The 23875-nt window shown below is 41.5% G+C and overlaps 2 protein-coding genes across 16 annotated transcripts in view; both read right to left on the reverse strand.

Annotated features, from left to right (window-relative positions):
* mdfic (MyoD family inhibitor domain containing) overlaps positions 1 to 8748 on the reverse strand; it is a 52653-nt gene extending 43905 nt beyond the window's left edge. For all 6 annotated transcript variants that reach the window (XM_044108901.1, XM_044108896.1, XM_044108900.1 and 3 more), the window contains exon 1: positions 8451 to 8748. The gene's annotated coding sequence lies outside the window, so the exon portion shown is untranslated. The remainder of the gene's footprint in view (positions 1 to 8450) is intronic.
* Positions 8749 to 9621: 873 nt separating this feature from the next.
* foxp2 (forkhead box P2) overlaps positions 9622 to 23875 on the reverse strand; it is a 131646-nt gene continuing 117392 nt past the window's right edge. For 8 of the 10 annotated variants that reach the window (XM_044107679.1, XM_044107675.1, XM_044107680.1 and 5 more), the window contains 6 exons: positions 23024 to 23127; positions 22808 to 22909; positions 20483 to 20604; positions 19695 to 19764; positions 18567 to 18871; positions 9622 to 14093 (listed from right to left, as the gene is read on the reverse strand). In XM_044107679.1, coding sequence (XP_043963614.1) covers positions 13949 to 14093; positions 18567 to 18871; positions 19695 to 19764; positions 20483 to 20604; positions 22808 to 22909; positions 23024 to 23127 — 848 coding nt within the window. In that variant the 3' untranslated portion in view covers positions 9622 to 13948. The remainder of the gene's footprint in view (positions 14094 to 18566; positions 18872 to 19694; positions 19765 to 20482; positions 20605 to 22807; positions 22910 to 23023; positions 23128 to 23875) is intronic. The other 2 variants (XM_044107682.1, XM_044107674.1) reach the window with 1 other exon arrangement.

A 23875-nucleotide genomic window follows, 5' to 3' on the forward strand; every position in this document is an offset into this window, starting at 1 on the left:
GGTTGAACAGTTTTGCTAGTGAAACAATCCACTGTGAATTGACTCGTTCCTCTCCCTCACTGTTTATGCTTCGAGTACTCCAGTCAATCCAGTTCTGAGTCTTCTGCCAGGCTTACCGTTTGAATGTTACTTCCTGGTTGTGTTATCAGTCACTTCTTTCTTTTTTCTTTTTTGGAAATTGTGGCATTCAATGTTTAGATATATTATCGCCATCTATTGTGCTGGAGTGTCGGACAGAGTATCTCACCTACTTAAATTATATCTTGCCATCAATCATCATTCTCCGCCTTTTGCAGAATCGGAAAGTTGTCCCCCAGAAGCAGTTCCTGTTCACACATTTACAAAATCATCAGTAAAAGCTACTTTACATTTGGTGTGTGGGATATTTTCTTGTAAGGATTCGTACTAGCCGAGCATTGCCGTATTATAAGAATATTGTCACTGGTCACATGCATCTTTTTTGTAACCACAGTGAATCCGTCTTCTGGTTCCAACTGAATAATGCACCATACAGCTCAAAACATCTCTAGCTGGTTTCTCGAATGTGATACAGAGTTCACTTTACTTGAGTGACCTCCGGACCTCGATCTAATGTGGGACCTTTGGTGTGTGGCGGAAGAGATTCAAATCACAAATGTGCAGCGAGAACTATCAAGTTAGTAGGGCTCAAAAACTCTGAGGATTGACCTCTGAACTTCTGTGTTTGTTCTTGCCACTCCTCTGAAAACAGATGGACGTGGTCAACAGCAACACTCACATAGTATGTGGTGTATCATTGATGCTCAGTTGGTATGAATGAGTACAAACAATCCCCAGCTACATTACGGCACCATGCAGAACTAACTGTACAAAGAACTAGCTGTAAGCTTTCATGTTGTTTGAACCCTTCCACTTGAAGACTGCAGCTGAACTCGTGAATCTTCAGAGTCCAATCTGTTACAGTCCTATTTTGGTTGGCATGTGACCTGTCCCAAGGTTCAGTGTATTTTGCGTGCAGAGGACTTTCTGCGTGCCTTTTTTGTAAGAAGTGGTTATTTGAACTGCTCTGGCCTTTCTAGCAACTTGCTCATTCACCTCTGACCTCTAACATCCAAAAATAAATTTCTGTCCACACGGCTTACTGAAAATGTCCTTCCTGAGACGTTTGTACCATCTCATCTGGCACCAACCACCATGTTCAAAGTCACTTAAATTCCTTTGAGATCAATAAATTTACTTAGTTTCTGTTATATGATTGGCTATTAGGCATTTTCAATTGCTTGTTGACACAAATAGAAAATTAAAGTGGCTGGTGAGTGTGCACGGCGAATTTAAAAGTGCGAGAAAATTGACTCGGTCGCAGAACATCTCAGGCATTTGGCACATTATTACCATTTTAGCATGTTTTTAATCTTGCTTTCAACAGCGAAAAGCTTTGTTTAGGGCTGGTAGCTTCACCCCGAGGATCACATCCAGGTGTTGCGCCCAGAATGCCTTTCTCTCTGTGCCCCCGCCAGCTAATTTGTTTGTTTCGTTCTGGGGCACAGCCAATATTAAAAGGAGATCATGAGTGCCAGGGACGGAGGGAAGAAGGGAGCTGGGGAGGCGGGGAGAAAGGGAGGGAGGTGAGGAAGAGGGATGAGTTTACGAGCCCCAGGTACGGTGAATGGGTTAGCGAGAAGATGCAGAAAAGAAGGCAACGAGATAGTGAAAAAAAAAAAAAAAAAAATCTCATCCAAATAATTTTTAGCCCGTGGGCGCTGAAATGCAAATCACAGATCAAAGAGGTGTGCAATGGAAGCAAGCATGATTGGGAGAGAATATCATCAAGCTGGGGTTATATATGTATGTTCAGGATGTGAGAGAGACATGCTGGACTCAGGTAATGGAGCTGACCTGCACTTAAGCACCACCACCCCCCACACACACACTCATTCTCCGTCCCCTTCATTGCCACTATCATTTCCCCCGCTTTCCTTCTTCTCCCAGGGTTAGAACACGCATCGTACACTGGAAAGTAATTTACTTTCTGCGTACAGTACCCTTCTTCCCCCTCGCTGTTTCCTCCAGACTCTGTTTGTAAAGGCCTTCTTTTCATCAGCGAGCGAACGCGCAGTTTACACAAACCGCCTCTCGAAGCGCCGCCAAATTCCGCTCCTGCGTGTTGACACTAACCTCACGTGTGAAAAATATAATGGCCTGTTTGCATGTTGCACTGCACGGAGGGAAACATCCTTCCCCTGCCTGAGCGCCTCTGGTAAACAGATTCAGTCAGGAAGAGAAGCGAGCGTGAGGCGCAGCAGTCAAATGCTGAAACAGAAAAATAAATCTACTTTAAATGTTTTGAATACCTGTGGAGTTTTTGGCTTTAGAAAAATGAAATCTACAGAACACTTGAAGTACTTTGTAGCTTCTTGGCACAAACTTCAGTGTATTTTAATTCAATTGTTTGGGGTTTTTTTTGGAGGGGGGATTTCTTTCCTTTGAAAATTATGCTCGGCTTTTAAATTCTGAAAAAAAGTGTGGCGTATATTTGCATTTAGAGCCTCCGAGTCAAAACCTGAACCTTAGGCCTCAGGTAATTCCTTTTTTTTGCTTTAACACTTTTTAATCTAAGATTGTATTTAGACGAGCCGTTTTAAATACGCCTTAGCAGAGCACAATATTCTTCTTCTATGCATTTTCTAAAACAATTGCATTCTTCTTGCAACACCTATTTGTCCACCGAGATTCTCAAACCTGAGCTGTGAGTCTCTGCAGCTCCTCCAGTGTCACCATGGAACATTTGACTGCTTCTCTTTGTTAATGCACTGCTCGTCTTACCAATCATTTTGGGTAGATTGAAACATCTTTTTCTGTCATAACTCTTTCCATTTATAGACAGGGTGCCATGGTTACCTCACAGCAGGAAGATCCTTCCACAGCACTGAAACATGCCGTGTCGATTATTCAAACTTCGCTAAAATGTCCTTTAGTCTAGATGTGTGAGTTATGAAACACTCTCATTCCATTATGTGCGCTACTTTCTGCTGCTGTCTTTCATAAAGTCACTGTAAGATCCAGAGAATCTTATGGTTTTAAAGTGACCAAACGTGAACGAGTTCAAGGGCTACGAAAGCCTTTTGCAAGGCGGTGATATTTCTGCACACATGGATGTGAGAAAATATCCAGTGGGCGGCCAGAGCTATAGTTAGAAACCAGGAGGAAGGACGTGACTGGGAGAGGGGAGGACTGTTCCAGGAGTCTCCACATTAATACCTAATTAATGTCTGTCTCCCTATTAATGTCTAATTAACAATTTATGTCCGTTTCATCCACCTGAAGCTGTCATAAGTTTTCTTGTCTTCAGAAATTCAACGTGACAATGTTTTCTCCAGGCAAACCTTTTATTGTCTGCCTCTGACTGTGGCCCGAGAAAGACAGGATGGGAAACGTTTACGTTAAATCCGCCGTTGGACAATGCACGTTTTCACATTCGCGGGGTCTTCGGGGGGGCCGCGACGACACAACACGCACCAGGGCGGTTCTGTACTTTTTAACCGAATTCTTTACATAATCTGGATGAGAAGAATCAGGCACTAAAAAAAAAGTGAGTACGTTTTCTGGAAGAATAAAACTCCACGGGGGGGGGTTAACGTCCCCGAGCTAATCAGACGTCGAAGACAGAGCGGGAACTCGGTCGAGGTCCTTTGGGTGATGCCTGCATCAGCACTAAAAGCTTCCACGAATGCGGATTCGGGGTTCGCAGCAGTTTGACTTCTGACTGCTGCAGCAGGATTCAAAACACAGCTGTTATTTTCTGTCTGGTCAGCACAACCTGTGCGGGGCTACCATCTTTAAAGGTGCTGCCTGTTCTGTGGAACAGTCATTTTCTATCGTGGTATTTGCTTTTGAATGATAATCGTTTTTTGTTTTTTGCTCTCATCCGTTTGTCTTTTCGTCTCCTTGCAATTGCCAACTGTCCGCATTTTTTGTTGTTGTTTTTTTTGCACCAGGTGTCACCTGCGATGTAATCTGATTACTTCCCATCTGAATTAGCATGCATATTTAATGCAACCCCACCCCCTTTCCTCTCCTCTCTGTCTTTTATTCTTTTTTAAATCTTGATGAGTGATGCAGGAAAGGACAGGGGTAGGGGTGGGGTCGATCCGCTCGCATGTCTAGCGGATATGCCAGGGCCATGCTAATAAATGACAGCTGATTTATGCGTCTGTATTCTTTTATTTATAAAAAAAAAAAAAAAAGAAAGAAAAAATAGCAAGCGGGCTGATTTCTGATATTAATAATACAAGTGGGTCCTTTTTGATTAGGCTTCGGCGGAGAGCTGTGCATATTCAGCATTACAATTAAAGCCTCTGATGTGAAATAGGAATGACACGCTAATGAAGCGAGCTAGCGAGCCTGAACCGCAACTGTCCAACAGCATTAGGGCCCATCTCAGATGAAGAGTAATTATACAAGGAACACCGAAATGTCATTAAAAATCTTCAGTAAGTGATTTAACCCACCATTCATCTTTAATGGTCTTTATTTATATATATATATACATACATATTTTTTTTAACTCCAAGCCACAAACAACTTTTAAATCCGACACCTTAAACAGCGAAATGTAGACAAAGACACTCAAACGCATCATCCCAATTTAATTTGGGAACCGACGCTGCTTCCAGTGGAGGCAGATAATTGAAATCACTCCATTAGAAATTCCATTATGAATTGTTGATTAAGAGCAGATTAATGATTAAGTTGTAATTTTTTTATTTTTTTTTTTTACATTTCACCCCCAACATAACCTCTCGACCGTTACACAACCTCAAAGTGTTTATTTTTCCCAACTAATAAGACAAGGAGCAAAACAGTAGTGGAATGTTTTTTAAACGCGGGGAAACCTCTGACAAAAGCAACGTGGGATATTTCTAAGAGGATTTACATAATCTCCCCTCAACGGTTGTTATTGTTGTTGTTATGAAGGCATAACACAAACAAACAATGGGTTGTATCACACTACATGTATTTTATTCATTAGAGCTGTTATCAAGCATTAATTTCCACAGGGGGGATTGCAGAGGGGAAAAGAAACCTGATGGGATGTGTGCGTGTGCGTGTGTGTGTGGCTGATTACGCCACAGGCAAAAATTCAGGAATCTCAGCATTTTCTCGCCATTTTGTCGGGTTAATCCCTTGTTTCAGTCTGGGGAAAACGTAGATTTCTCTCTGGCAGGCACAACGTTGGCGCCTGGGCACTGCGTCTGTGTGATGCCACCTTTGAGTTAGGGCTTCTCTGATGCAGCGTTGAGGGATTCTTTGCCAAAATGCTGACAATACTTGAAGGCTTGAAGACATGTGGTCGCATTACGATCACAAACTTGGATTTTGCGTGACAGACTGACCAACGTTTGGACGTAAATTTTATTTTTTTTTTTAGCTCTAATCATCCTCATCCATTAACTTTGATCAGCTTTCCTGACTTTGCAACCCCACACCAATATTGGAGTAGGTAACCAAATGGACTCCACTTACTAATTGTGCGACATTTGGACTCAACTGGTTGCATTGGATTTGTTTAGGAGTGTCGGAGGAATGCTTAGTTGTCAATTATGATTAATTATTTCCCTTTATCTCACACTGATGTGCTCCTACCCTGTGTTGATTTGTCACAAAAGATCAGACTGAAGTTTGTGCTATGATGTCACAAAATTATGAAAAAAAAAAGCTCGACATTATGTTCATAACCGACTCAGAGTTAAGCATAGCACAAAATGTCCTAGAAAATAAAATGAAATAAAAAACGACTTGGTCAAATATTAGAAAAAAAAAAAAAAAAAAAAGCAAAGCAAATTGGTTTTGATTTATCAGAATATTATCTAGAGAAAAATAACTGGGTAACTCACTTAAGAAAAAAAAACAAAACAAAAAAAAAAAAAGACATGAGAACCAAACATCCGACTGAATCCGGTGTCACTTCAGGACCAGCTTCCCGCCTGTGAAAGCTGGGTCTGGGGGAGGAAAGGGGCTCGAGTGTCCCCCTATTGCCCACCGCCGAACCAACCGCCATGCCTCTGAGCCATGCAATTATTTTTGCACCGGGTCCAATATCAACTTGAGAGCAATGCAAATTAGTTAAGACGTGCTTTTCAGGGCCCGCAATTATAATAATGATGATCTCAATTAGCGTTGCCATTGCCTCGGACTATTTAGCAGGCAATTTTTGCTGCCCGGGGGCCCTGGGTCTTTTCAGGCAGCCGACACGCATCGTCGGGTCAGAAGGGCTTTGGAGGAAAAGAAAGTGACCGAGACGGTCTACTCTCTTAATCAATAAGCTGAAACTAGAGATATTTACCAGCCGGCCCCACAAGGGCACGGCTCATAAATTGATCTAATTGGTCGATGCTGGAGATGAGACAAATGATGCCTGGACACAGAGTCTCGTTTAGACAAGGAGGTTGTGAGACAGTGGAGCAATGTGCTGAGATTTAAGCCACATCGGTGTGTAAGTCCCTCAAACTAAATTCACATCAGTTCCCTCTAGACTGGCAAAGCATCTTTGAACGCATTATGTATTAACAGGAGCTTTGTGTTGGAGGACTCCAGCGAAAAATGGGTAGAACTGCCTAAACGGATGAGTAACCTGAAGAAAAGGCTTTTCTGTCTTACTATCAGAAACACAATTGGTAGGAAATTGCTCAACCCTTTAACTGGACTTTGGTCTGATGGAGCTGTTAGGCAACAAACAACGTGAGTCTTAAGTAAAATATTGAATCAGTATATCGAAATGCTGTCGAGTACCATTATGATCTGGGCCATTTTATCTTCAAAAGGCCCCGTGTATCACAGGTCTGCTCTACTGTCTAAATCAAAAGCAAACAAAATCCTTTAAATGTAGCTAAACCTAATCAAAACAGCATAAACGAGCCTCCAATAATTGTCTGGATCCCCCGCAAAACAGCTGTTTGTTTCTTCACTTATTAGAGTACACGTCCATGCCTTGCCACTCTGTATTAGAGGAGACTTACTCCTCCCCACCATTCATGTGGAAAAGGCTTGCACCACCAGCTACCCTTTCTTTTATTCATCGCACTGTAAATAACTCCACTTTATGAAAAGCAACCAGTGTGACTCACGGATACCTCTCTAACCACAACCCATTATTATTTCATGGCCTTTGAAAGAAGGGTCTATAGAAGGCTGCGCTGCCCACTTTAATGTTGGAGCTCCCTCTGATGTTGTGCAGTACACAGCGGCCCTTGTTGCGCTTCGTATGCAACGCCTCACTTGAATTCACAAACACTTCCAAGTGCATAAACAGCATGGAAGACAAGCGCCTTGTTAACTAATGCTCTGGAACACCATTTGCTGAGGAGATAACAGGAGCTTGCCACAGTTGATGTCTAAGGCTGTCATCGGGGCGGGGCCGGGTGAGGGGTGAGGAGGGCGGACAAGTGTGTCTGCACGCCTTTATGAAAAGTGCTGTTGTTTTCTGACCTCTCATGGGACATCATATGGCAAGGCAAAAAAGAACATGCATCGGGTGTTATGATTAAATGACCAGCGGATGGGATTCAAAAGACTCGCGCAATGTCCCTCCTGAGCATCCTTTGGAACGTGTAGAAGGCTCTCGACACACAGACAAACTAATGGGCAACACATTGGTCATGGTGGATTCAGCTTGAATCTCAATGAGTCTGTCAGTGTGCGACTGCTCCATGACCAGCAAGGTGTGGTCAGACTGCTGGACTTGATTTAGCCACAGAGCCTGTCAGACCAGTCAACATCCATCAATTGTAGGGACGAAGACTGGGTTTTTTTTTTTCTTCCCTCCCTTTAAAGTACCGAAGAGGAAACCACTGTCTTGAAGATGGAAAGTGAAGCGCGTCTGGTGCAATACATTTTTCCCATCTGCATGATGCAGAACGTTGATGAACAAACATTTAAAATATCTGACCAACAGAAACAATAATGCGAATTGTGCCTCGACCCTGGGCCTGTATGAGATCCTGCACATTATCAACCTTGAGTTTTGAAACAATTTCTACTGGTGTTGAAATAATACACCATTTTGATGGAACAATATCATCTATGACAACTATTCGCACTTGTTTTGATTCTAGTAAAAGCTTAAATGGGAAAGACACCAGCTAGTGTTACTTTTTAAAGTAAACATGAGTTTACTAGTTAACTCATGACTAGTCAAGCTTAATCATTTGGGTAAGTAACAGACAGATCATTTTAGTCCTAGTTTAACTATTTCAGTTTTAAAACTGCATTATTTTAATAAGAAAGACAATTTCCACCATAAACGTTTTTTTTTTCCACAACAATAAATTCAACATCTGTGTGTTAACAGGTGGGGAAAGGGCTGGGCTTTTGTCATTCTGGTCAATGGCAATTTCTCTAGCATCACATCAAAAGAACTTCAAACAATAGGAAAGATAGGACTTAGATCAAAAACAGCTTAAAATCAGCATTACCTCAATCAGAGTGAAGAGTGTAGACTTGTGAGGTTCACAAACTGACCACATCAGCTGACTCTTTAGCACAGTCACAGTTGCAAGCCGAGTTGGTTTTGTTGTTTTTGATGTGTTTACACGGATGTTCGCACATTTCTCACATTTTTACATGCTCGTAATGCAAACTAGAACATTTACGTTCACTTTGGTTGAGTACACACTTCATAAAGGGCGTACTCAACACTCTCTATGTGTGCAGTGCGCGTTTTGGGACCGGGTCTTGAATTAGGAGATGAGCTTCCGCTACACTACTCTTCTTCTGCTCCCATCTAGTCAAAAACGCCAGATTTGAGTCGAAGTGACACCTACTGTTTAAAAAAGAAACTGCATGCTTGAAGCAAGAGGGATGCGTCCGGATGGATGCTCCCAAGACATCTCACAGGCAAACTGGCTTCTTAAATAATAATAATTAAAATTAGGAAGTCTTTTGAGCAGTTTTTTTTTATTCAAAAGGAACGATAAATTAGGCCTGTTTATGTCTTTTTCAGCCCAAAATATTTCCAAACTGTTAGGTATTGTCTCCTTTTAAACAAGGAGAATGTTTAGAAGGCTTCTTTCAGGAAGGAACTGACTGGCATTGCACAGCAACAGGTGAGGAAGGGGGATCGCCGTGTTACTTAACCCTCCACGGAGTCATGGAAAAGTCAAAACAGTCCGGCGTTTTCTCTGGCGACTAAATAAACTGACTTGAAACCACAGTGCCTACTTCTGCCAAATTCACTGTATAGAAATCCTTCTTAGGTTTGCAACTTCCCACAAATCCATTTCAAAGCAGCATTTCTTTCTACACTGGGACATGCTTGTGCTACATGAAAGCAGTCGGCTTGAATCACACACAGGCTAAACCCATTACAGGTCCAGAGGGGTGAGCAATGCACTACCACGTCTTGCTCCTCTAAACAAGGCTCCAGATGCCAGAAAAGAAGAAGAAAAAAAGTGTAACATATACATTAAATTTTTATTATTATTATTATTTTATCTCTCTGAAGTAGCAGCCCCTGAAACCTTAAATGTGTAATGCCACGCTAGATTTTCATGGCTGTGCCTTTGCGAAATAAAACATAAATGTGCAACAGGGGAGAGGGAAATGATTTACTCTCTGATGCTGGAGGTAGTCAGTTGCCTTTTCAAATTCCAAGTTTTGGTCCTTTATTTTATTCAGCAGTGAAATGCCATGAATACAGAAAATAATGTCTGTTACAATTCTCAACCATGACCTTCTAATGTCAGGGAACCTTTAACATATGGACACAGTACACAGGAATGAGAAGTATAAAAAAAAAAAGGTTGTTGAATCTCGATTAAAGTAAAAGAGAATAAGAACAAAAAAATCACCAATTACATAAACATATGTTTGCTACAGTCCCAATTTACTGTATACACAGGGGGGGAGGGAGGATCATATTCTCAATTATTAGAGAAGGATAGCAGTAGAAAGGATACATGACTCAACTGCCAGACATAATGCTTCATAAAGTATGCACAGAGGTACAAGCAATAAATACACACATTAGGTTAAAGCCTTACAGCTACGCAAAGCAGATGCAGAAAAAGCAGGTTTGCTATTCTTAGCGAGCAATGAGAGAGAAACAGTAAAAATTCAGGTAAGTCAGAAAAGAAACACAGAACTCTCTTTTTTTCCCGTCTTAGAAAAAAGTCTGGTAAATTTTATGGGTCCACCGACATGATTTTTTTTTCTTTTTTCCTTTTTACATAAGTATGCACAGTTATCAAAATACAGACAAAAATCAACCCAGAAAATCCAGACAATCCTAAAATCTAGTGGAGGAGCAGATCGCAGTTCTGGAGGTCTTTCTGGTATTATGTGCAAGCAACTATTTTAGACTTTTTTTTTTTTTCATTTTACTTAATTTGTACAAAACCCATGCAAATCTACAGGTAATATGCATTCTGTGGCTGACAGGTTTTATCCCTCTGAGGTAATGCACTCCTATGCATTGCAACACGTAGGCCATCGTCCCGATGAGTTTTGTCGTATTTCTTTTGTTTCCAGTCCACCAAATGATTTTTAGACATGCATTTTTAAAAACACAATATTCCCCTTACAGGTAATCTATACATTATCATTCTACAAATGTTTGCAGACAACCTATCACAATGCGACTCCTCCGTATATCCTGACGCAGGGAATGTAAACGTTGGTATTGAGCCACATCCTATGAAAGACAAGCAGTGGGGGAAGTGGGACAGCTCTCGAAACTCGTGCAATCTGTTGTGGTCGTTCTGAAGTTGTTGTGCAGAGGTAGAAGCTTTTGGAAAGCCAGTTTTTTGGGGGGGCGGAGGGATAAGTGGGAGAACCCTTTTTTTTTTTTTTTCTTTTGAATGAAAGACGAAGCGCCCTTTTTATTTGGTGTGAATAAGATTATTAAGAACGTCCTTTCTATCCCTCCCTCAGGAGTCGGCATTGGGACTCCTGGCCTCTCGACGCGGCACCGGCTCTCAGGTGCGTGAGGATGTGCCTACAAGCAGTGCTTTTGTACAGTGTGTGTTTTAAGCTCTGGCCTGACAACTCAAAAGTAACGGACGCACAGTGGGGTTCAGATTTTGGTTCAGAACGAAGCTTAGCGAGTCGCTCTTTTAAAAAGCCATTATGTATGTGAAAGACGGTAAAGCTGACCACCTGGTCTCTGTATGTCTTCATGCCAGACTTGAATGGGGCATAAGTGTGAGTTTTACTGCTTAACCTGTTCAAGAGGAGGCAGAATTTTGTGTAACTTTGGTTTGCTGAAAACAGAAATGACCATTAAAGCAACAACACTTTGGGAGTCACATTTCCCCTTTACCATTTCGTACCGACACATCGTCATTCCTAACCCTCCTGTCTCCCCTTTTCAATACATAGTTACGGCACATCTGAACCGGGCGTGGACCGCCATGTTGATAGGCAAGCTCAGTACTAGGCAATCACAATAACTATGGCTTCCAGACAATCCAATAGAAACTAAACTGCTGTTTGGATAAAAATAAAACAATGAATTCCAAGCCAGACTTGAAATTAACTTCTCCGTTTGAGGTCTTTCACAAGTTCTGACTGCTAGGATGTAGTAAAAAGTGGACTTTGCTGAACTGCCTTTATGATTGGAACATCCTTTATCCCAAAATTGAAATAACCATTGCAAGATATGTAAAAAATAAAAAAAATACCCCTTCCCCGTCATGTCTTAGGCAATTCTGCCTACCAACATGGTGGCAACAAAGTTCATGGATGGATGAGATTGTTTTAAGTTATTGTTCAGTAAACTCCATAAAATGTCAACATAAAATGGTCAAAAAGTGTCAAATCTCACTTGTAATTTGATTCAATTGCATTCTTTTCCTATTGTTTGTGGTTGTGCCAGCATTTTGCCAGTTGACTCATAAAATACACCTGCTGGTAGACACTGAAGTCAAATAACCTCACTTCCTTACGACAGACTACGAGTGAATTAAATAAAATCACTTTTGGTCATCAAAGTGGATAGAAATTGGTGCATGGTCGATACAAAATTTCCACCAGCAGATGGTACCATTTTGGTCCTGAAAAAGTCGGGGTGCGAAACGACCGAAACTGCAAAAGTACGAAATGGTGAAGGGGCGAAATGACCAGCACTCAATGCAGGCTTAGAGGAGGAAAACAACAGGAAGTACTTCTTCTTCTATAAGTACAAAGTGAATCGTAAAAAGCTGACAACCTTTTCCAGATTACACTTGTGTGTAAAAACCTGTGAAGTTTCAAATCCGTAACCCACATAATGAGCGCTGGATGAAGTTAAAGCAAATCTCACCTAGAAAAGGTTACCTTAGATTTTCCCCTTCCACAATGGCTATGTTTGCTTTCCCATGCTAACCAAGCCACATTATTTCATATTAACTTGAAATTATGACTTATTTGGCTTCACTAGATAGTTTTCATGTTTGGTTAGTACTATTTTCAGTTTTTTTGTTTGTTTTTTTTTCTTTCGTTTTGATGCAGCTCAGAACAAAAAGCGCCACGGAAGTAAAGACGTGAACGCATTCGGACAGTTCCACCTAAAACAAAATGATATCCAACAGGTTTGTATGCAAAAAAACCCAACAACCCCCCCCCCCAAAAAAAAACAAAACAATGAGTTACAATGTGTAATAACAAAAACAAACAAACAAAAAAATTAACATAGCCTTCACAACATTAAGATGTTTTTGCATTTCTATTGAATTATTTTGGTCATGGTCCACTTTTATGGTTATTTTTATGAGTTCCCAAATTACACATGAAGAATCAACACTCGTTTCTGCTCTGACCATCTTTGTATAGGGCTAAATGAAACAATCCCAGAGGTTTTTCCAAGGTAGTTTGTGGACAGAAAAAAACAAAACAAAACAAAACAAAAAAAGCTTCTCTTTGAACTAGTTTAAAGTCACAGAAGGTGAGACCAAAAAGAGGAGTTTGGTGGCTTCTGCCTGTAAGCTATTGGCCATTGCTAGAGTTTGGCTTTGGTTTTTAGCTGTTGCCTGTCACTGTTTGCAGGTAGACAAAGCTTTAGAACGCCGAGGTAAGAAGAGCAAGAGGAAAGTTACGCAGAAATGCATTCGTTTTGTAAATGGCATTTTTTTTTTTTTTTTTTTTTTACACAAACTGTTATTATTTTTCCAACTTCATTTTAGACTTTTAATCACAAACACATAACAGACTGGAAGCCAACTTTTTTTTTTTCCCTTGTTATTTTTTTTCTTTCTTTGTTTTTTTTGTTGTTGTTTTTTTCTCCTAACAGTTGCGAAAACAGTCTTGGTACTGTAGTTGTGATTCGAGGGATGGCATTTACAGTTGGTGGTGTCTATAAATCAGATCTGGAAATTAACAATGGTAAAAAAGAAAAAAAAGACAAAAAGAAAAAAAAAAGAAAAAAATAATATGGTGATTTTAATAATAGTAGCAACATACAGGCAGTGACACAATTTTCCAAGACTACTCCTGTGCAAATGATAACAGAGCGACAATTTGAATTGAACCAGCAATTGTCTCTAGACATTAACAACTACTGTGGGTTGGGTTATTCACAAACATAAAACGTCTTCCTTTTTTGGCAGTATAGGAGGCCGCGAGCTTTCAACAGAACATGATTTGCTTATTTGTCTCATGTTTCCTCCCCCATCCATGAGTCCATCATCATTTCACTGTATGTGGCCACGCCACCCCCCCACATATAACAGGTCTCAGAGAGTTTCTTTTTCTTCTTGGTCTTCTTTTTACAGCAGACATCTCATGTCTGTCATGTTTGGGGAATCCAAAAGGTCTGCAACAAAGAGTTCCTCTGGACTGGTCTCTATCCGGATACATGCTCAATAAATAGTCCCAGTGGTGAGAAAGAGAGTCAGCTGTGGGTTCTTGGATGGTGGAGTGGTTTCTAGCCTTGCAGGTCTGTGTAAGAGAAACAGTGCGGTAGAACGGTGGGACACATTGACCAAAAATCGTATCCTAGTCACTCCAGGTCTTCTGATAGGTTTCCTTCCTCCAGCTCCCGGTCATCATCAAGTTCCGGACTGTGATTGGCCGTCGTCACGAGTGACATCGGACAGTCGTCGTCATCCATGTTGAGCGGCTCCTCTTTCACGTGAACAGGTGGCCTGTGAGGTAAAGGACATAGGCACATAGATGTCAGATTTTTCAAATGTTCTGAGACAAGCATTGGTTTTTACTCAGAAGCTGAAGGAAAACCATTCTGGTGATCCAGGAACTGGTAAATATCATTCCCTTTCGCTGCATTGGCTGTTTCCCAGTTTTAAAGTCTACCAAGGTTTTAGGGAGCAGGTCATTCTGCCATTGGTCATTTCATTTTCAACTTTTTTTTAGCAACCAAATGCCATTTCTCATCTGATAACTAATGAATTAAACTAACTAGTCAAACTCTCATGTATGGAAATCTGATTTTGGGACTCAAATGGTTATTTAAGGTTGATAACCAAGCAGACAGATTTTCAGCTTTTGCTTCAACAAAGACATTCGTCTAAAACTTTGTGTGTATAAAAACAACTAAATTGAAGATATTTACCTAATATCATCTCATAGTAAGAATCTCTTTCCAACCCATTCCCCGATTTACAATTTGACATTTTCTTGTAACAAAAAAAACAAAACAAAAATCAAGTGTGACACGCATTATCTGGTGAAAGCAAAAACCATGTTGTTTGCAAGACGCTAATTCGAGATGATGCCTCACGTCTACTGTAAGTAAGCACATGAAAATTGCATGAAAAACACGGCCCCTGTAAGGCCGATAAGCTGCGATGTTCCAGACATGTTTGGCATTTAAAAGTTTACTGATGACACCAGGTTGAAATACATGAAAAAAAAAGGGGGGGAGGAAACAGGCCACATGATAAATAATGGAGAATTTCTCATCCCTGAGCCCCCTGGAGCAAAGGCAGAGGAGAGGCTTTTTTATCTAGTTAATAGAAAGCGCAGCCACTCGTTAATATGCAGAGGCTGTGGCGTGCCGCTCCTCAAGAGGAAAAACCAGCAGCTTGCTTCTGCCATTAATCAACTTCAGCCCCGGCAGTTCGCTCGGACACCATGATACATGTTTTTAACTCTAAATGGATGAATATCTTTAGCCACTGTCAATAAGCGCTGGGCAGGAAGCAGCACAGGACGCCTTTTTTCCTTCAGAACAACACAGGAGTGGGTGGAAAGAGAAAAAAAAAAAAAGCTGCTGGGCAGCTAACAAGAATAATAATGCTGTCACACACAAACAAGGCATAACATGATCCGGAGCCCTAGTCGGGGAGAAGGGTTTGTGCAACAATGATAAATCTGACAAAACCTAATTATTTCTGACACATCGGATGCATCAGAAAATCCCCGTAGACTCGGAAAGAGGAGAGGGAGACTTATCAGGCGGCGGCAACGTTAGGATGCGTCTCTCCTGGGCCGCCTTCATCAGCGGGGGGAGAGGCAGGGCGCCGGGGCCTTTTTGAATTTGAAAAGAATTTTTAAAAGGTACAGATGACTTTAATATTCAGAGCCAAATACTGTAAATTAATATTCTGATGTGGTCGGGATGAGAAGATCTTAGCAGGATTCGAGCCGAGCGATGAATATTTCTGTTTCTGTCCTGCGGATTTACAGGAACAGAGGGGCGGGGCCGGGGGGGCCGGGGGGGCCGGGGGGTGGTTGCCGACAAGAAACATATCAAAACGTAACACGGAAGGGGAAAAAAAGTATTCATTCAGCGAACATTTTTCTATTTTCCCACACATTTAAATTGGAATATTTTGACGTCAGATAACACGAGAACACACTCCTCATTCTCGCTTTGCAAGAAGATCCTGATTCTAGTCATATCAAAAATATGAATGATTCTTTACTATTAAAATAATCCTCATTAGGATGTTTGGATGCTTTACAAGAAAAAAAAAAAAGAAGAAAAGAAGAAAGAAATTACGAGCTGCCGTGTTCGCTATCGGCTTTCCAACGCTTTATTAAAATATGTGGATGAGCCATTTAGTGCCTAATGGCTGGATGCCATTATCGAGTCACTCAAGGAGTAAACGCCGGCCTGAAATGCAGCGTAATAAATACGCCGAGATGCCTGCTCTCATATCAATTTGAGATTAGCACTGGAAACCGTGCGGAGGTAAAGCCAGGGATGCAAATAAGGTCATTAGTCCAGGAGGTTGATGGTAGGAAAAGGAAAGGGGCCAAAATAAACGAAAGATATTCATCACACCAATGAGAGGTGAACGCGAAACAATTAAAAACATGAGACAAACCCAGAATAACTGGGCCTCGACATATTATGTTGAGTATGAGAGAAGTTGGAAGCTCTAATTGTAAGTTCAGGCCTTCCTGGTTATAACAGCTACCACTTCTTTTAAGCAGAACCCCTTAGGGTGAACATGAGTTTATTACACATGCATACTTACACATACACACAGCCAGCATGGCCCAGGGCGAGCTGGTCTGTGGTTAAGCAGACATCATTAACCTTTAGACATTTAGGGGAAGAGGAGGTTTGTCTAACAGCTGAATGGACTCAGTTGTGCTGATGACTCTCCTCCCAAAACAGGTCTTCGAGGTGATGTACTATTTAGTTTAGTGCTGCGAGCCGCTTTATTATTTAAGCGCGTACAGCGAAAAGTAACGCCGGAGAACACATTTCTTCCATTTCGAAGGCTGTTGTGGACTGCGTGAAAAAAAGGGCAGGCTGGGAGGGCTGGGGCTAGATGCCTCTCGTCCCCCATAACAACTCGTGTCAGTGTCGAGACGAAGTGGCCGCGGAAAGCAGAGGGGGGAAGGAGAAAGGGAAAAAAGTCTGCGCTGTCCTGTTACTGAAAATTAAATGACCTCAGGGAGTGCAAACACTGGGAGTCTGTCAGGAGCATGGCAAATTTGCCTCACTTAGCACCCCCTTTCAGGAGAGGTAAACACGTCTAAATATATTAAGGTATGGACGCTTCCTTTCTCATAAATACATTTACTCACATGGCAGTGGGAAGCATCCTTTATCCATTACACAAATGGTTAGCTAATGTTGCAATGGAGGCTTTGATAGGCAGCACATAAGAAGCGTTAAAAGGATATCTTTGGTGTGTTTGTTTCAAACTGTAGCCTGTGTGCGTGTGTGTGTGTGTGTGGTTGGGATGTTTCTGAAAGTCAAGACCAAACACTCTCTCCCAGCTACATAAAGAGGAGATGGAGATTAAAGTAATTAGTGCTATGCTTGCTAAATATTAATATGAACAGTCCTCCACTTAAAAAAAAAAAAAAAAAAAAAAGCAGTTAAAATGTACAGAGTAGTTTGATCACAAGGTCCTATATATAGACTCGAACTGTACGACCACAAAGGCAATAAAATCCCACTAAAAGAGAGAGGAAAGTCTGCTCACAATGCAATCCAGGATAGAAATTGAGCTCTGCCCCGAGGTCGGTGCTAACTAAACAGACACTGATTCAGGGGGTTAAATGTCAGACAATTAGAGAAACACAGAGCAGGAGGTGGGCGCATGGAAGTGGAAAAGGCAGGTCCAGCTTGCATTATCAAATAAGAACACTTACAGATCTGTAAGGTGGAAATTGGCACGCTTTTATCGCTGTAAAAAAATCCAAAGCATTTAAACGCAAAATTTTATTTATTTTTTTCTTACGTGTTTAGCACTGTGGGCGAGAAGAGATTTATCTTGGTGGTTTCAGTGGAATTTATTCAACACAGATCCTAGAGGTCTTTATTTGACCACTAGAGTTCATTAACAGGATAGTGAGTTATGACAGATGGGGAAGACATTCGACAAAGGTCAATAGGTCAGGATTCAAACTTGTGAGCCGTACATGAGTACATGCGCCACCGGAGTGCCCCTCTTTGGTTAATACTTTGTAGAACCTCTGCTCAGTCTCGAGGGTCTCAAGTTCTTATTTTTTTATTTCAGGATTGTCTTGTATTTGACTTCATTTGACTTTGTTTCTGACCAGATCTCCCATCCTTGCTGAGGAAAATATCCCCACAGCATAATCCTGCCATCACCATGCCTTACACGGAGGGATGGACTGTTCTGAGTGGAGAGATATGCAGTGTCAGCTTTCTGCCAGAGATATCATTTTGGATGTAGTCCACAAAGTCCAATCTTAGTCTTATTTTATCAGGGTGTAGAACTGCAAAAGGAAATTCTTAATGCCTTTTTTCCGTCTTTTTTTTTTTTTTTTTTTTCGCCCAGTCAAAAGTTTAAATTTGTGTAAAGGATCAATAATAGTTGTCAACAGACAATCTCTGAACTCCTCTTGTTATCATGGACCAAGTGGCTGCTAGGTCACTTCTTAGTAGGTTTTGCAGCCGTGTTTCTTTTCCACTTTTAGATTGTGAATTGATTTTTTTTTTTTTTTTTTGTCTATTGCTGAAGTTTTTCTAGTCTCCTCAATGCATGCTGCACTTTTCAAGCTTTAATTTGAAACCAATCATGCTTTGCTTTCTGTAAATCTAAACAGGAAACTTTATTAAATACTTTGTGGTTCTTAAGTAAATGTGAAAAAGCACATGGAAATCCCTGTGGCGGATTCTGAAGGCTGCAAATCTAAACAGTTGTGGCAATTTCTTTTCCTCTACTCACATGTGTACTGGAGGGGAATATCCAGGACTGCTGTGTCCGTTGGTGTCCAGGTGGTCGAGTGAGCCGTTGAGCTCCTCGTGGGCAGACTGCAACATGGTTGGGGGGCTGCAGCTCAGCGTTCCGGGCGGGCTGATCCCCAACAAACCGGGCGGACTCCCTCCCAACAGTCCGGGCGGGCTGCCGCCAGTCGGTCCGGACGGGTCACCGCCAAGCAGGCCGTGGCAGCTGCCGCCCATTGGCCCCGCGGCGCTGCTCATGAGGCCGGGGGTCCCCAGCAACGGCAGGGAGGTCTCCGCCAGAGCAGCCTGCAGAGTCGGAGAAAAAAAAAAAGGAACGAGAGTGAGAGAGAGAGAAGAGGGCACGGGCTGGTGAGGGTAAAGGTAAAGAATGAGGGACGTGTGACTATTAAGGAACAAGAAATATGAGAAGCATATGAAGCATAATTACATGAAATGTTGGGTGAATAAATGGCTTGCAAAGACAGAAGGTATTTAGTGGCTGAGAGGCAGTGTGAAGAGTGAAAAAAGAGACAGCTGAGGGAATAAAATGATTTACCATGGCAATTACTAAAATACAATATCCTTCTCTTATTATGTTGCAAGAAATCTTTCCCATGTGTGGAAACCTTACAGATTACCTCCCAGTAACTGCCATTCAAATGCCTTTGTGCGGAGTGGTTATGTATTAATAAAATAATAATAATAAAATAAAGGCTCCCAAAAACTTTACCTCAAAATAATAAAAACTCCTGACACTTTAGCCTGCTACGCATTAAAGTTATATACAGTGATTAAATTTTTAAAGTTTTTGCCATGAGCACCTCGCTGGCGTACACTATGAAGCCAAATCATTTATGACAGCTTAGATAAATATTAATGCACATGCCCCTGCATTTGCACATGCCACAATCAATCTAAGGTGGCTGCAACAAACTGGGAGAAAGGGGAGGAGAGCGGGGAGAGGGACGGAAGACATTCTGCTCGGTTTGACCACAGGGTGGCCTTCTGGGTCTAAAGGTGGAAGGAATAAGGGAGGAGTGGAGGAAGCGAGTGAGAGAGGAGAGAAAAGGGAAGAAAAGAATAATGCTTCCGCTTTATGCTAAATGCAGGATCTGATGGGGAGTTCTACCTGTAAGCTGGCGTTTAGCGCCGTTCCGTAGCCAAGACTGGAGGGAAGGTTCTTCACGAGAGATGGACTTCTGAGGAAAAAACAACAACAAAAACAAAAATTTAGATGTAAATGTTGATAATGCAATGCTTGACCTCGTCTTTGTAACATAGATTGCAGTGCCTTGCAGAGAGATTCATTTGTCTGGATTGCGTAATTTTAGGGAAATGGCACACTGTAATATAATTGTCAAACTTTGCAAACTATTTCAGTAAATCCACCTTTTCTTTGCAGTTTCACACATTTATATCACAAACTCTAGTTTCGAAAACATCCACAAACTGTCACACTACGACATTATTGGGGCTTTTTGTCATTTGGTCGGAAACTTTGTAAGGTCTTAAGTTTCTTTCTTAAAATAAGAATCTGAAAGGTGTGGCGCCCAATTGTAATCAAACCCATTTACTCAGAAACCCTGAAATAAAATCCAATCCCGACTGAGAAATGTTTAGACGAGTAATGCCCAATATTGTGTAATTTCCAACTACATGGCATGCATTGAACAACATTATGGATGAGTGGTTGGGGAAAAAAAGCCATAAGAAGTCTGGTTTGCACACAGCAACTGTGAAATAACGTGGTTAGATCAGACAAAAACTCAACTTGTTTTTGTCTTTTTGTTTCATAATTATGTTTTTTGCAACCCCATAAAATCACTCATATTACATTAAAGTCTGTGGCAATGTGTGAAAATCTTCAAGGGATATTAGCACCTCTGCGTGGGAGAAGGTAAGTGGCGCTGCCCTTACCCTGTGATCTTCTGCGACCTGCGTTTCTGATACTCCACCTCGTCCACCGTCCACACCGCCCCCTTCACGTTTTCGACGCGCACAAAGCACTTGTGAAGACTCAGGTTGTGGCGAACGGCGTTCTGCAGAGAGAGAAGAAGACGAACGCAGGTCAGGCAGGATGAGGTAAAACAAATCACATTCATTCATTTTCCATCATGAGGAAAAGGGGGGGGGGGGAAAGAAAAAGGCCAGGAAATTGATTTTTTTTTTTTTTTTTTTACATTTTGAAGAAATTCTTAACATTCACGCACCATTGATTTAATTAGTAAAAATTGAGTGAGAGTGAATGCTCTTACAAGTCCTGCACACAGTACATATCAATCAGAGTAAGTAGGCTAAAAGGAGGTAATCAGCATAGCGAATGGCTTATGGTGGTGACAGAAGTGGTAATGCAGGCCTTGATAATGGTGATGTCAGTAACCCTTCCTGCTCCAGAAAAGCAGAGCTCTTAATGGACACATCGCTTTAAAGATGACAGTACTGAAAGAAAAAAAGAAACTGTCACCCAGAAGGCCTCGTATCATTGTGTGAATATATATGTGTGTTGGAGGGAGTGTTAGACATCTAAGATGTCCAAATATTCTTCTTTCCGTTTCGCATTTTGAATTTATTGTCTCAAAAATTTAAAACAGCAGAATTTGTGCATAAATTAAAACCAGAGGAGGAAAAAAATAACTCTAGAAAGAAAATTATATGACCATATAAGCATGATTAAAGCATGCATTGGGCCCTACAAATAATAACCCCGGCTTTAATATCCCTGTCTCTTATATTTATCATCTCCCCTTAGCTTGGTGTGTACAGCTCTTTCTGCAAAAAGAAAGGGATTCAAAAAAAAAAACCTCATAAGCAGATCTTGCATCTGACCTGAAAATCCCATGATTTGATTGATCTTAATGCCCATGGCTCTGAATATGATAATTTTAATATTAATGAGCAAATGAGCAGTTTTATTATGCATGCTGTATAGTTAGAACTAATAAGCTTCTGGGTGAGAGAAAAGAGAGAGAAAGGGAAAGTGGGATAGGGTGGGGGGCAGATCCCTCTTTTGAGATGAGACGAAGCTGTGATATTAAACTACCTTTCATTTCTTTTTGCTCTCAATACTTAAAAAAAAAATACACATTCACTCTGTTAATCAAATGAGAAGCCCATCGCTGATCATCCTGCTAATGCTTACAAAGGGAGCAGTGGAGCTGCAGATGTAAATAGATCACCTGGAGACGTTTTTAAAGTCACTTGAACAATGGGACTCGTTTTGGGGGGAAAACGAGTCCCCCCAAAACAGAGGCTCTGATGTTTTCCACGGCAAAAGACATGCCCTGTCAAAACAGTCTTACGCAGCAAAACGTGGTGCGCTACTGTACCTAACAAACTGGAAAAGGGCGCTGATCTCTACGCGTGGCCCCCTCGGATTGGCGATCACACACCCGTGTGCTCATTTGCATCCCAAATCCAAATTAATTCACTTTGCTAAATCTAGTGCCGCAACACATCTTGCATGCTGATGAGCGGCTGTTGGGAGTTTTTCCCTCCAGTCCTCTCTGTGCAGCCACAAAGGCTAAAAGAAAGGAAGGGGGAAAAAAAAACAAAAAAAATAAAAAAACAGATGACACGGAAGGGGCTACAGGATGAAACGTTGAAGATTCTGGCTGGGATTCCTTTATCAGCACACAGACACACTCCTGACTGAAAACGCGTTCTGCGGGACGGACATTTTTCACCATCTTTGTGCAGCCGGACAGGACCATAAAGTTGTAGCGACAGACATACAAATGGGGTCCTTTTGTGTAAGTAAATAAAGAGCGCTTTCCTCCATGACAGGCCTATTCTTACTTTCTGTCCCCTTCCGAATCTCCCTGCTTCAGTTAACCCCTTTTCTTGGAGTCAGTTTATGCATTTGTGCACCAGAGAGCTGGTTAACGGATAAACCAGCCACCCTTCCTCACAATTAACCAGTGATATGCGAGAGAAGGTGGTTTCAGGACCAGGAGGAGGGGTGTATCTCTTAACAAAAGGTGCTGATGATGGAGCGGCTGCTGTATAATTAGGGCGTCAAAGCCCTCTCCTGTCTACACCGGGCCTCCGCTATTAATTGCACCAAATTAGAAAACGATATGTGGGGGGCGGGGGAGTGATTCTTCCAGCTGTCATTTCTAAACAGAAAAGGCGCTGTGGTGGAAAAATAAATAAGAAGAAAAAAGAATGGAGAAGTGCTGAGGAGCAAATCAAGCTATTTTCACGTTTCGCACTCGTAGGGAGCAAAGTGCAGAGCAGGTTTACCTTCCAAGTTGCAGCGTTGCGCCGGAAGTACGCGAACGTGCGCGTGAACCAGCTGTAGATTTCGTTAAGCGTTAGCTGCATGTCAGCGGAGTCCATGATAGCCTAAAATGACACCAAACGATCATACTGGGCTCAGGTGAGAGTGACAAAGCCAAGAGAAGGTGGAGCAATTAATTCAAATCTAATCAGGCGAAAGTTAATTTATTTCCCACTCACCTGTCTTATGAGGGTTGCGTAAGTGAATGGCGGCCTAACATCTGCATTCTTATAAAACTCGTAGTTTGGGGCAATCTCTGGAAAAATAAATACTGTGTCACCACCTGAAATAATTGGCAAATTTGATACCTTTAGGTGCTGAATTTGCTCAAGGTTTCATCAAATTAATACTGGGGTGGGGGTGAGGATGGGTGGATGGGTGTGGGGGTGAGAAAGGGGGAGGGGGGGATTGGACAAAGAGGGTGGGGCGGGTTGAAAGGGAGGGCACATCAAATCAGCACTTTCCATGTCTAACAAAATGCATTTTTAATTAATCTCTCTCGTGAGAGACATTAAACGCTTATACATCCATATACGAGATCCGTGTAGTTAGTTAGGGTGAAGTTGAATAATTTATGCTTCTTCACACTAAACGCGTAAATATAAACATCAAAGACGGGTCGTTTAAAATGCAAAAGCTTAATACATGGGATGTCCTAATGTAATAAATATTGTATTTTTCCACCATTATTTGAACTTAATTAACATTCATGCAATATTTATGTGCAGAGGAAGTTCTTGTCTGTTTACATTTAGAGTGATTAACTACAGGCTCGCTTTTAGAAACCTAACAGACTTCTCAAACACGCCTTTGTGATTGTGTACATCTGAGATGTGAGATGTGTGCGATTCTCGGTTACAAACTACTAATTGCACTTAACGTTGAGGCATGGCTGTAATTTTCTGTTTCAGCAGTGATTAAATTTTAAATTAAAACTTGGTTAAAAATGAAACAAAAGTCAATTTTATTCAGTTATTAAGTTAAATAACTGTGGGGCCTTGCGAGAATACTTTTACTGTTGAACATTTGCA

This window comes from Gambusia affinis, linkage group LG23 (genome assembly GCF_019740435.1).
Source record: "Gambusia affinis linkage group LG23, SWU_Gaff_1.0, whole genome shotgun sequence".
Taxonomy (NCBI): Eukaryota; Metazoa; Chordata; class Actinopteri; order Cyprinodontiformes; family Poeciliidae; genus Gambusia; species Gambusia affinis.